The sequence below is a fragment of the Papilio polytes genome, unplaced genomic scaffold (genome assembly GCF_000836215.1).
Source record: "Papilio polytes unplaced genomic scaffold, Ppol_1.0 DF824269.1, whole genome shotgun sequence".
Lineage (NCBI taxonomy): Eukaryota > Metazoa > Arthropoda > Insecta > Lepidoptera > Papilionidae > Papilio > Papilio polytes.
The window spans coordinates 564,670-579,262 of record NW_013524935.1 but is presented as its reverse complement, the minus strand read 5'-3'; the positions used below and the strand labels follow the sequence as shown (position 1 = coordinate 579,262).

The following is a 14,593-nucleotide window of genomic DNA, read 5'->3' as shown; positions in this document are numbered from 1 at the left end:
TGACAGTCAAATCTTACTAATATAGATGGGTTTTTGTTAAGAGTTTGCAGCCTAAACTGCTGAACGTATATCGCTTAAGGTCATCGATGTAGAGGATAGTCTGGAAGAACATTAGGCTACTTTTTTTAATTACATGCGGACAGAGTCATGGGCGAAAGCTAGTTAATAAAAAGACAGAGTAATAGATAGTTAAATGTTTGAAACATGAATCAGAAGCTTCATGTGATACTTTCTGCGCAATAAATTACTACCGTACTTAAAGATCTTAGCTGGGCAAGCATTTTTGAAATGTACACTTAGGGGAAACACTGTAAATGTCTGTCTGTCTGTGTGCTCTCACCTGGCTGGTGGAGGGCTGCGGCGAGGGCGCGGGCGCTGGCGTGGCGCCGGCGAGCGCTGGCGCCAGCTCGTCCACGCAGCTGTCTGTCAGCGCGCGACTGTCGCGACACACTAGCGACGACAACTTCCTACAAAATAATAAAAATTCAAACTAAAACAAACACATTTAAGAAATGTATACTAGACATAGGGAACATTTTTCACCGGCAACTTTTTTGAACGGTACTGTTAGACAATTTTAGGAATTATTCACAACCGTCACCCAGCTCTGTCCCCACGTAGGGACAGATGAGAATATAAAGTTTCATCCGTCCCACCTTTTGCGACGTAGGGACGGTCGGAACTTATTTTATTTCTTAACGGTTCCATCTATAACCTTATTGGTGATAGTGGGACTAAGAGGTGGCACTGGTAAAACTTCATTTTTCATCTGTCCCCACGTGGGGACAGAGCGAGGTGACGGTTGGGTATAATTCAAGTTTAGTTCTACCTCATGACATGTTATAAAACATTTTACATTTTTTGTTATAAAATAAACTAACCTTTGTCAAAAAATATAAGAATTCAAATATCATTTAGTGACATCTATTGGCAATTTATTTAAATACAATTAATTTTATGGACATGTGGTTTTGAGGACCTATAAAAATAGCGTTATTGAGGATTATGTGAAAAATGTCTCAATTGAAATGTTACCTGTGCTTACACTATTTTGGAATCTTTTTAAAATCAATAATTAGGGTTTAACATCGACTTACATAACATCAGGTGCGATGCTGGGGTCGCTGCGCCGCCTCTGGGTGGTATGTTTCTCTCCGTCACTCAACAAGTTGTCACAAGATCTTGTTTTCGTCATCAATCCTAGAAACAAACGAGAATCGTGTAAATATAAATTCTATGACGTCACATTCTTGTACAGCGAAACCAAAGACATTCAAGACGTATATAGACTAGACATGGAGAACATTTTTTCCCCGGTATTTTCTTTGAAAGGTAATATATTAGTTGTCAAGTTTAGTACCACCTCGAGTCCTTGTATTAGCTTGTAATAAAACATATTACAAAACATTATAAGCCCCCATCTTTTGCTATAAAATAAACTAAACCGTGCCTAAAAATAATACATATTGGAGATTAATTTAAATACAATTAACTAAATTGACATTTTGGGGATTTATAAATAGACAGCGTTAGTGAGATAATGTGGAAAAAATTCAAGTGAAGTGTAACTATGCCTACTCTACCTATTTTTAATGTCTCTGAGCGAAATATAAAAAAATATTTACATCTTGTTCGATATCTGTACAAAACAAGAGGACTTATTACGAACATTTATGAAAACGTTTTCGTATCGTCATCGACAAAATTTGTATTAGGGTTTGTACATACAAATTTTATCGAAGAAATTACGAATACGTTCTCGCAACTGTTTCTCAAATTCGGAATAGAATCCCCTGTTCATAGTGTCATGTACCGTTCTGTGGCGGGGGGTCGAGGTGCGGGGGGTCGTGTTCTCTCTCTCGCTCTCGCTCGCCGCACAGCATGCCCCACCAGGGCTGCATGGCGCGCACGCTGCAGTCCACCCACAACACCTGCAATACACACTTATGTAGCCCCGGTAATCCATACTAATATTATTGATAGTAAAAGTTCGTATTTTTGTATATATTTATTTAATGAAATAACTCAAAAAGTACTAGGGCGATTTCAAAAAATATTTCACCATTAAAAGTTATCAGTATGCGACATAAGCTATGTTTTTTAATTTCATGCGGGCGAAGTCGCGAGCAACAGCTAGTCTCACAGTATGTGAACTACGGCAATTTATGAACTACTTGGTGTTGCTCGAGACTTCGCCCACGTGAATTTAAAAAAATATATTTATATGTTATTTACAGAAAATTACCTATCTAACGGTGAAAGATTTTTTAAAATGATCTATTAATTTTTGAGTTATTGCAATACATACAAAAATACAAATGCTTTTATAATATTAGACAAACTATTTCCGTGCGGATGAATTCGCATGTAATTATCGTTAATTACAGTTACCATGACAACCTTTAACTTTTTCCGCATGACAGTTTTTTCCAAAGTTTAATAGCATGAAAATATATAGCCTAAAGTCATAAGTCGTCGTAGGGCTTTTATAATAATGAAATATAAAAAAAAAACATACTGTGCTGCATCCTACAGAACTAAATAATGTGTGATTTACGTTTTATTACATTAGTTTAGAAGTATTAATCAGAAAATTCACTACATGTTTTTTCATGAAACATCGCATGTTAAAGTCTTTAATGTGAACTTATAACTCCATCAATTATATGACGATACATCAATTAGTAAATTATTTATTCAGTACAACACTTTATAATTTGCATATAAATGGTAAATAATATCTTACCTGTTGATGTTGATGCGGTGAGTAGAGATGGTTGCGGTAGGCGGGAGCGCGAAGCAAGTGCCACACGTGCGCGGCGCCGTCCGCACGACTCTCGATACGTTCGCGCCGCGTGTTGCATAGGAACGTGCCGAACATACACGAATGCACGTGTGTTGCTAGCTTTATCTGGAAATTATTGTCATAGTTTTAAAAAATTACTAGCTTACGCCCGCGAGTCCGTCCGCGTGAAATTTAAATAAAAACAAATGTGAATAGTATATGCGTTCTTCAAAACTATCCTCTACATCCATACCAAATTTCATCGAGATCCCTAGAGCCGGTTAGTTTACAAACTTTGACAAACATCCATCCATCTAAACTTTCGCTTTTATAATATTATTAAGATATAATTTTGTTTTTATGATGATTCTTATTGTTATTGGATCATTAGCAGCAGGCTATGCAATTTAATCGCACATTTTGAAGATTAACTACATTTGCCTCACTCACAGTCATTAAGTGAGACCCTTAGTATGGATTTTATAAGAAATCCAAGGAAAGATAAGTGATTGCATAAGTTTCATTAAATTAATCAGGAGTCCGACACCAGGATCACATATACATGTAGTAAAACAAATTGTGTGTAAAAGAGATAGAAGATTGAGCAATATTAACTTACGAGATATGCCTCATTGAACTCGAAGCTGCAAGGATACTGCAGCATCATCTGGTATACAACATCGAGCCATTGTAAGAAGATGGGTGACCGCTCGTTCGGGTCCTCCGCACCGAACTGATGTCCGCAACGATCCGCAAACTTGTGCCCGAAGTCCAACCACTCGCGTTCGATCAACACGCGGAAGCCCTGAATAAATGTTGTAACCTTATAACAAAGACTAAGAGAAATATAGACTAGACATAGGGAATTTCAACGGTAACTTCCTTGAAAGGTAATATGTTGTCAAGTTTAGTGCCCTCTCATGTAGTGACATGTTATAAAACATTTTACAGAATTATAAAAATCTCCTTTTTTATTATAAAGTAAAAAGAAGTCATTTACTTAGAAAACGGATACTTAAATTTTTTTTACACAAAATATCAATATATTGTTGTCTATTGTGTATTGTCATCATAACTTTCGTGAGACATTATCTTAAACGAATTAAGGCCTTCCTTAATATGTTCAATATTGTTGTCTCTCTTTTTCAAAGAGAAAGAGAGGGAGAACATTAGCCACAGTTACCTCAACGGTGCGGTAGTAGGGGTCGAGTGCGAGTTGTGCGGCGGCTACGATCTGCGGCGTGCGGTCCCAGCCGTCGGAGCAGTGCACGAGCACGGGGCGCGCGGCGAGCACGGCGCGCGCCACCACGCCGGCCGCGCGGCACACGCCCGCCACGTACTGCGGCCACAGCGTGCGCTCCAGGTTGCTGTGCCAACTGACACACACACATTATAAGTAAAAAAATACAGTAGAACCTCGATAACTCAAACCTCCGTAACTTAAAAACCTCTATAACTTCAAAAAATAATATATTCCTTTCCCATCAGAGCCCCAAACCTCTACAACATAGACCCTTGATAACTTAAAACCTCTATAACTTAAACTATTTTGTGTTTCCCTTGGACTTTAACTTATCGAGGTTCTACTGTAATTGTATATCATTTAGGTATTATAAAGAGGAAAGATTTGTACTTTTGTATTATTATATGTATTGAAATAATTCAAAAACTATTGAGACGATTTCAAAAATTCTTTCACCATTAAAAAGCTATGTTATGAGTATATGTAAAAAATTCTCGTAATTTAAACAAATCGAACACCTATAAAAACTTACTGAAGATTTACACACTTTTTTACCCACATTTGTTTTTTTTACGTTTGTGTAAAATGTAATTTGAATTGTTAAGTGTAACTAGTAAGAATAGAGCATCCTGCCACAAAAATTAACTTAAAAGGGTGCTCCAACATTTAAAACATTGTTGCGTTTCACTGCAACACCGGCGGGGATTAGGGGCGAAGAGGCCCTTTCAGCCCTCATCCGTCCCCCGCGCGCCCTCACACCGCATCGACCAGTTGCGCGCCGATCGACAGCGCGACCACACATACCTAATTTAACCTTGAACTGTAACTATTTAACAATATATCTTCGAACTGCAAGCCTACTATTTATTTAGAAACCAGAATATACAGTACACCAATAACAAACATTTATATGTGTTTTTAAAATAGAAATAGATATTGTCGCGACGACATCTATTGATGAGTAGCGAAAATCATATTCGAGGAATAATCGAGCTGTTTCCAGAATGTTCGATCGCCGCAAGCAGTGAAAATGACGTTCGCGAAAAGATGTCGCGAACATTCGAAACGGCTTCGAGAATGTTCTATTATTAAATTTATGTAATTCGGCCTATCGAGAAAGTTCTGGAATAAAATGACAAATGAAAAACGAAAAGAAGATCGAAATTCGGAGTATATAAGGGGAGTCAGTCGTGACTCGGGGAGTGAGACGGTGGAAAGTGAACTGTGAAGAAGAAGTCCTGAGCGAATTACTAAATTACGAAGAAGACTTAGAGACCGCAAAGTGAAAGTGCTAGCGAATAGTGACAGTGGTGTTCTGTAAAGTGCGCTGAGTTAGTGAATCAGTGTTTGCGTGCATCGTGTAGTCTTAACGGACGATTTGTGAGTGCAGTGAATCCCTGTTATTGTAAGTCGCGAATAAATTAACGCAGAAATTTCCAAGGCGTTTTGACTCTATCCCGCACGCTCGTAACAATATATTTCTCATACTTGGCCTGATCATCGGAGTCGGCGACGAGCGCCCGCAGCTGGTGGAAGCTGCGGCGCACGTGGTGTATGTTGGGCAGGCACATGAACTGGATGTCGGCCGCCGGGTAGTACTGCTGGCACTCGCAGCCGCCGCCGCGCGCGCGGTTCGTCACCGCGGACGCGTACGACCGCGCGTCCACTATCAGCAGCTTCACTTGCTGGGCACACACACATTAAAGAGATACAGACTGGACATTCAACATTTTTTTCACTAACTTCTTTGAAAGGTATGTTAGTTATCATGTTTAATACGCCTCGTGCACTTGTATTGATGTTATAAAATAAACTAATGTCACAAAATGACACCTATGACACCAATTCATATTAATATTATAAATGCGAAAGTTTAGATGGATGGATGGATGGATGATTGTTAGAAATTGTAGCCTAAATGACTAAACAAATTTCTGTGAAATATGGCATAAATGTAGAGATTAATCTAGAAGAACACATAGGGTACTTATTTTTTTTTAATCCACACGGACGGTGTCGCGAGCGAAAGCTAGTTTTAATATAATTACATTGACATGTGCTTTTGAGGTTCTATCAATAGATAGTGGATCATGTGAATGTCTCAAGTGAAGTGTCAACTATGCTTCCTCTATATAGTTTGAATCTCTTTGGAAACAAGTTAAATCATATTGTTATCTCTGTTTTTCTCAAAGAGTGACAGAGATGATGTTACCTACCACTGGAACCCAATCAAGTATACAAGTATACTTTAAGTATACAAGTTCTACGTTTTTCGTCTGAATGAAGTACCAGGCGTACATACCTTGTTGGTAGCGGGAGGTTGAGTGCCGCGATCAGCGTTACAGGCGGTGACGTAGGCGGCTAATAGCCGTTCATCTTCATTAGAGCGCCAGCCGAGCCAGCCCACCTCGGGCTGCGAGGAGCGCGCGATAACCGCGCCGTTGCCGCGGTGTCGCCACACCACCGCCGGCATGCGACGCATCGCTCTAAATCTGGAAAGAAACACATAAAGTTACAGTGGTAGAGCCCGCTTTAACATCTTCGCACGAATGGGCCGGCTCGCCCCCAGCAATACCACAACCACAAAGATAGGCGTGAAGTCGAAGCAATTCCGCGTTTCGTCTGATGAGTGTGGTGCCGGAGGCCTAATTTTAGTCTCTTTCCCTTTCCACCCTTTTCGTAAGATAAGAGGATGGGAAGGAAAAGTGGATTTGACGACGGAGGAGACGCATAGGAAGAGGAAATCCTCTTTATGTGCGTCTCCTCCGTCAATGAAGGGTAGACAACGCATCTGCAATTGCGGATGTTTATGGGCAGCGGTCGCTTGCCATTTCGGTGGATTCAGGTGGCCGCTTGCTCGTTTGCCACCTTATATGATAAAAAAAAAACTTAATTATTACACAGTTTAGAAAGGCCTTATCCATTCAGCATAGAAAACTTAGTAAAAACTGATTCATAACTTTATGCTGGTATTTAACATTTTTTCCCCTATCCTCCTCCTAGTATCCTCTACGTCTATACCAAATTTCATCGAAATCTGTTAAGCCGTATATGCTAAAAACTCTAACAAACATCCATCCATCTAAACTTTCGCATTTATAATATTAGGATGAAGTGTGATTAGGATGATTTACCTGGCAACAGAGTCGAGATCCTCATCCCCGATGGTAGCGGGCACTAGCAGTAAAGGCGGGTAGGACGGACACAATTTATACTCCGCGTTAGCAGCTGTCACTCGCCATGCGCCCTTAGTCGTGAAGCCTAGTCTTTCAACCTGTCAACGAAAAGGAAATACTCGTACTTTTACAAATATTCCGCTACAAATAAATTGCATTGACATCAACATTTATATGGTCTATGAAGGTTCTAATGCGGTCACACTTAAGGTAATAAAATATGCAGGAAACGATTACACCACTTCCTATTTCAATAATTAATTTATGAATGCATAAAGTTTACGATATATAAATACAAACATCACAAAATAACAGCATAGTGAAGACATTTTTATTAGGTCTCTTAAATATCTAAACACCACTAATTCTGGAATCTTCTGCCTCAACATTTTTCTGATAGTAACTCCAACAAATAATGTACTTGTTTTATATGATCATTGTAATGCTGTCAACACACCTCAGGTCCGAACCAATGCCTTTGCGGTGCATGCGATGCCCTCATAAGCGCGCGGTGCACGGACGCGGGCGGTTGCTCCTTTGCCCACGCTGCGTACGCGGCTGCGAATGTATCTTGTAACGAAGACAGCGGCGCTAACGCCGTGGTCAATCTCCGCCACCACTCCAAACACTGCTCGCCCGTTGTAAACGTACATCTGGAAGCAGGATTTGTTGTTTAAAGTATTAGGATATCTTGAAAAAATTAATCGTTCTATGTAAATTTCATTCATATCTTCTCTACCAATTCATATTTCCTTCCCATCTCTTCCTTATAAAAAGGGGTAAAAATGGAAAGGGACTGAAATTAGGCCTATGAATTGCTCTTTTGCGCCTGTGTTCAGTGTGGTCGTGGTATTACACGGAGCGAGCCGCCCCATTCATGCGATGTTAAAGCGAGCTCTATCAGTGTAACGATAATAGTCCAAGATTTTTATTTCCTTACATTTTTTTTTTTATAACACAAGGTGGCAAACGAGCAAGCGGCCACCTGAAACCGCCAAAATGGCGAAGCGACCGCTGCCCATAGACATCCGCAATTGCAGATACGTTGCCTACCCTTATACGACGGAGGAGGAGACGCACATAAAAAGAATATTTCCCCTTCCTATGCATCTCCTCCACCGTCAAATCCACTTCCTCTTCCCAACTTCTCCTAAAAAGAAAAGGGTGGTAAAGAGAAAGGGACTTAAATTAGGCCTCCGGCATCACACTCATCAGACGAAACACGGAATTGCTTCCATTTCACGCCTATCTTCTGTGTGGTCGTGGTATTACACCGGGCGTGCCGGCCCATTCGTGCTAAGATGTTAAAGCGGGCACTACCACTGTCAAAAAAGCGTGCGCACAAGTGTTTATTATCGCTTTGATTCCTATTAGCTTGGAGGTGCGAACACTACTCGATTTTTACTTGTGCAACTAAACAGTTGAATTGGCTGCGAAACAATCGACAATCGCACAACATTTGTGTTTTTTCAAAGATGTGCGCCCGCTCTTAGTAGTAATTAATATTTCGATATAGTTTAAAGTTACAAATACTAAGTACATTTCATAGATAATTCCATTTCAAATAGAGGAATACAACTATTTTAGACTAAGAACAAAATTTTCTCCGACATTTTAACGACCGGTCATTATATGATTCTCATAGCAAACATCTAATACATTGCTATTCTAAAAACGTCCATCTTACTAAAGCGAAGGTTACTTGTCGTTTTTGTGCTGTTTATCTTTAGTAGAAATACACTTTCTATATGCTATTTTACACTAACATTTTGACTAAGCCTAGATCTTTGAAACGTGTAAAGTAAATATTCTATCAAACACTCAAGTCAAGTTGTTTGAAGACTTCATATGTCGATGTCGCCTGCAATCCTGAGTGTTTTTACATTTTGTACACTGAATGAACAAATATTTAAACAATGGATGTCGGTAATACTAAACGGTACACGGATGTATTCCTTTCATATTTGTAATGGTTAAAGATTCTATCAATTTATGGTCTCCTAGTCTTATCCTAAACTAATTCAGTGGTATATATATGATAAAATTGGAGTGTCTGTGTATAATATCAAAAGAAAAATTCCAGATTTCGGGAAGATGATGTATTTGCGTTGCTGATAACGAAAATCACATTATTTTTTTGTCTGTCTGTCTGTCTGTCCGCAAGTCGCGTTTGTTCCGAAACGGCTGGGCCAATTTCGATCGGACTTTCTCTAAAGGGAGCTGACATAAGACATATTATAAGGCTACTTTTTTATCTTAATATTGCGTGGACAAAATCGCGGGCAACAGCAAGGTTTTTAACATGTTTGTTGCAATTTAACCCATGCTCCATTATATTTTGGTAGTTGAAATAAAAGATTTAGCATAGTTAATTAAAATGTTATCTTATTAGTGTTGGAATTTTCACACAACTTTCTACCGGCTATCGGTTGGCGGCCTCGATCGCGGACAGTGACGTTTTACATCTATCGCTTGTTCCCATCCGATCTAAATTATAATTATTATCATTTGAACACTAATTCCGCTGTGTTGCTATGTAATATATTTGCGTTTAGAACTGTACGTAAGAATTTACAGTCCTAAAAACAGCTTGATCAGACGGTATTGAATTCGATGATATACAACATTTAAACCAAATAAACATTTCTTTGAACTACGAGGAAACGATAAGCCACGCAAATTTTTGACCGACTTCCCAAAAGAAGGAGGTACTCAATTCGTCTGTATGTTTTTTTTAATGCAACAATTTGTAGTTCTAGTTTAAATTGCAAGAGATTAGAAAAGTCATTTACTTAGTAGTCTATTGAAGATATCAAACGAAAAACATGTAAATTATAAAATTTATTTTTAACTAGCTTTAGCCTGTGACCTCGTCAGCGAGGAATTAAAAATAAAACAAAAGTAACCTATGTAATCTAGACTATTCTCTACATCAATGCCAAATTTTATCGAGATCCGTTCAGCAGTTTAGTCTACAAACTCCAACAAACTATTGTTAGCTTTTTAACTATTTTGATGTATTCTGTATTCTTGAAGATTATTTAGTCTGTGCTATAAATCAATACCATTTGTCATAATTTGAAATAACGATATAAGCTTTGTAATTGTGATCCAAGACTTTATTTAAAATATTTATGTCATTGTTTTAAAATGTCGTAATTGTGCTTGTTATTTTAATAATCGGTTGTCAAAAATAAGGGTGTTGCATTAGCTCGACGACACGACGGCCATATTGGTAAGGTTATTCTGTGCAAATTGCAAGAAAACATAAGAGGTAATGAAGACTATATTTTAATAAAGTATAACATGGCTGTAACGCCCATACTATTAATATTATTATAAATTATTAGTAAGAAGTAAGAATGACGGAAGTAATTTGAGCGACAGTTAGATAAATAGTGCATTCAAGTAACAGAATATGTTGTCATTCATTACACAACATAAATGAAGACAGACTTGAGTGACGTCTGTGTTGACTACTTCATTAAGAAACTAAATATAGAAGCTTATTAATTGAATTGTAGATTGCAACATGCACGGAACAACATATAATCCAATTACGATATAAAAATATACCAGCGATGTTACGATAAACATTGTGTACAAACAACATTTATTTTGCACATTACGTTATGTAAATTTTGCACAAAGAATCTGCGCTAAATCTTAAGAATTTCTTTTTTAATGTCATCACATTTCCTAGCGCCAATAACATACTTAATCTTTACTATATTTCTACTAATATAATAAAGCGTAAACACACACTTCTTTGTTGCCTAAGATGTCAGAAATTACAGCATATTTTTGAATAAACCTTTTTAATAAAAAGCCCTACACTTACGTCACGCTTTAGGCTATATATATTTACGCCATTAAACTTAGGGGGTAAATATTCGAGGTTGCCATGGTTTGTCATCATGTCATGTCATATTGACATTTGCGATTGATTTTGACAACTGTTAAAATAAAATTGAATTTTCATAATTTTATGCAGATGAAGTCGCACGGGAACAGCTAGTTAGAGATAAAGTTAAATAACTTTCTTCTAAGTTATAATGGGCCGTAGTTCATATTTCCAACGTACTAGGGTTCGAGAAGTTTATAGGAGTTATTTATGGTACTTACTTGATCTGTCTCCCATGCTTGCAGAGTACGAGCAGGCATAGCAGCTCGCGGATCTCGAGACCGTCTATGAGCCGCAGCGGCACAGAAGCACCTGGACCAGCGCGACGGCGAGGCTGCACGTGCAGGCGGTAGTTGGACATGGAGATGGTGCCGCCGTCCACCACGCGACCCACCCACTGCGGACACACCGCCTCATTGTTATACACTCCTGGTATTTGAAATTGTTATTGGTCAGTAAAAATAAAGATTTCGTTATCTATATGAATTAATTTATTTAAGGCACCTTTTTACTTTCTAGATAAAATGTGTTTATTTGTAAGTGTGGGGATAATCCAATAATAATCTTTTATTAATAATAATTGATTAATTATTATTAAACCTATTGTTTAAACATAAATATTGCGATATGATAATTATTGTGTGGATGTTTTGAATACAAATTGACGGTCATAAGATGTATCAATATAAATTACATAAGTAAACAATGTTTTAAAACCAAAGATTTTTTTTGTAAATATTATTACAATTTCATTGTGTTGTCTCTAAATATAAACAAACTTGTTTTAAAACAATACAAGGTACATATCACAACAATAACACATTAAAAAAGAGAAGCAAAGAAGCATAAGGGTGAACACGCATTGCTCCATTCCAGTGCGTGTTAATCTTAACATTACCATGTCTTGTTAGTTCGAAGAGAAACTCATTGATGCTTTTCATCGACAATTTTAATTAATTTTAGTTAGTAAAGGTTTACTAGTTTCTAGGAAGAAATAGTGCGTAGTAGAGCAGTGCAACTGTTCAGTAGACTAGTAAGGTCATCAGGTTGAATGCGTATCGAGTTGAACGAACCCGGTACTATTTAGTATTTACTATGCTATACCCGATGAATATCAGTTTTACGTAATCGGTATTTGTTGACTACTAAAGCATCACTTAATACATATAGCATACGTAACTATTAATGGTAGGCAGAGTTATCAAATTTTTATACATAGAAATATAGTTCAAATTGTGGTAGATATTGTAAATACATCGATTACATGTTTGAACAGCAAAATTAGCACATTTTGTTTAAACACATTTTTTATGTGTGCCAGTATCGAATTACATTTGAATTATTTACTGACACTTATTATTTTAACACTTGTGTTACCATTTATTGCTTATCTGCTTACCCAGTTAATTAAAATTGCTTCGATTATAGAAACCTTTCTACTGTAAGTACTAGGGGTACATAAATGTCATAGGTCCGTACCTGCACATACTCGCCGCATATAGGCGTGAAGCCAGCATCGAGGCCGGGCTCGTCGTGATGCGCGCGCAACCTCGGGTAGAGATCAGCGGCGCGCACGCGGTGCGGCGGCGGCTCGGGCTGTGGAGGCGCGCGGTATCTCTCGCGCTCGCTCATCTCGCCTACAGACGATGAGGACACCTGCAAAGAATAACATTACAATATTTTACTATACATTTTATAGTGTCAATTAAATAAAAATATAAACAGTATTATCATAATCTATTCGAATCTTCAACAGTTTTAGCAGCAAGTTTCTTTTCCCATTTAAATCAAGTCTCAATCAGGTTTTAACCTTATTTTAAATACATTAAAGTGTCCGTCGATATAAGGAAGGTCAAATAAATGGATAAACAACCAAACACAAAAACCTGTTTGCAACATCTCTGCAGTTCGCAGAGACATTCTCTTATCCTTTTTAATTAAACAAATTACAATAATTATGCAGTAAATTTAAATTCGCCAGGAAAGTAGGGCTACAATTGACGTTTATCAAAGTTAATTGAACTGTGTATTAATTACTTAGTTTAGCATTCTCTTTGTATTTGATAACGTAATGACGTTAACAAGTTGTCTTTGATTATTTAGAAAATGTTTACAATACAAGTTAAGGCATCATTGATAATTATGACAAAAAAACTTTTTCATACATCATTAAGGGCCTGTCGCACCAAATTATAATTTTTTTTGATAACAATCCAACGTGTAAAATATGCGAAAGAAATATCGAACGTCATTTTTAAGCTATCTGAGTCTCTATCAGCCAGTGGTGGGACAAGCCCTTAGTAATTTAAATACATAATACGTTCTTTGTCATGGCGACCAGGACTGCATACATCCGTGGAGAAATCCGAGTGGAGTAGTAAACATTCTTGCGGCTGCCGCGCGCAATCGTATGCAGTCACGATGCATGCCTTGAGGTTTTTTACAATATTACAATGCATAATTTATTTTGAATTGCCTTTTATAGTAGTTCCGATTCTTACACATTTGCTTATTTAATTTTTACACGTTCTTGTATTATCTCCATTAGTTCCAAGGATACGTTAAATTTCTTATATTTGCGGAAATAGGTATTTTAAGCTTTTTATGTACTAGGAGAGCAGCAACATTATGAGTTACAGCACGTGCAAATCTCATGCATCGTACGCGACGTGTGTACTATTACGCATAGGTAAAGCACCTGGGAGCATCCGCACAAGGAGATGCAACTAGGAAGTTACACATTGTTTGCAATTAAATCAAACTGAACGCAAGAAAAACATTTACTACAAAACTAGTTACCATGCAGCCAAGACACAGATGTACAAAAGCTGTCAACTTTTACTCATGAAATAAAACATAGTCTAAACATAATGTTACTTTAAGTACACAGATTGTACTCGATAAAACTTTATTGTGTTGTCTGGAAAATGTCTTATGGCGCCTATTTATAAACTGGAGTTTAACTGAGCAATAAAGGCGCTTTCCAACTGGTCCATAATTGGCATAACATTCCGGCGTAATGATGTAACGATGCCTAAGCCTTACCAGGAGACCAACAATGTAATCACGAGTTATTAAAAAAACTCTCAGGTATTATACAGAGATAGAGAATGCTTAAATTGTGTATCATTTTCATTTTTAAATTGCACTGTTATTAAAATTCATCTAGCTATCGTTCCGATCGTCGTTATCTACTAGGCATGCATGAAATGCTAAGAGTAATCACCGGTTGTAGACGATAATGAGCCTACATACATTAGATTAGCAGTTAGATCGGCATGCTGAGATTAACACGGAACGTATCGCAGTATTATTACCGGTGTTTTAATTGCGACGATTTGTTTTGAAACGCAAAATCATTTCATTGAAAATTTTACCTTTTCTTGTAGTAAAAGAATTTTATCTTATCAGATAGAGACATCAGCACGTGAGATACAAGGTCGGTTTCGAAACAATATTAGTACAAATCTTTTAGTAATTTTATT

General features: G+C 37.6%; 1 protein-coding gene across 5 annotated transcripts in view; it reads right to left on the bottom strand.

Moving 5' to 3' along the window:
• Window positions 1–14,593, bottom strand: part of LOC106107841 (myotubularin-related protein 4) — a 58,341-nt gene that overhangs the window by 5,557 nt on the left and 38,191 nt on the right. For all 5 annotated transcript variants that reach the window (XM_013288879.1, XM_013288857.1, XM_013288849.1 and 2 more), the window contains 12 exons: window positions 12,588–12,764; window positions 11,330–11,505; window positions 7,662–7,857; window positions 7,163–7,302; window positions 6,331–6,520; window positions 5,517–5,713; window positions 3,969–4,161; window positions 3,405–3,590; window positions 2,747–2,911; window positions 1,814–1,931; window positions 1,098–1,200; window positions 341–467 (listed from right to left, as the gene is read on the bottom strand). In XM_013288879.1, the coding sequence (XP_013144333.1) occupies window positions 341–467; window positions 1,098–1,200; window positions 1,814–1,931; window positions 2,747–2,911; window positions 3,405–3,590; window positions 3,969–4,161; window positions 5,517–5,713; window positions 6,331–6,520; window positions 7,163–7,302; window positions 7,662–7,857; window positions 11,330–11,505; window positions 12,588–12,740 (1,944 nt within the window). In that variant the 5' untranslated portion in view covers window positions 12,741–12,764. The remainder of the gene's footprint in view (window positions 1–340; window positions 468–1,097; window positions 1,201–1,813; window positions 1,932–2,746; window positions 2,912–3,404; window positions 3,591–3,968; window positions 4,162–5,516; window positions 5,714–6,330; window positions 6,521–7,162; window positions 7,303–7,661; window positions 7,858–11,329; window positions 11,506–12,587; window positions 12,765–14,593) is intronic.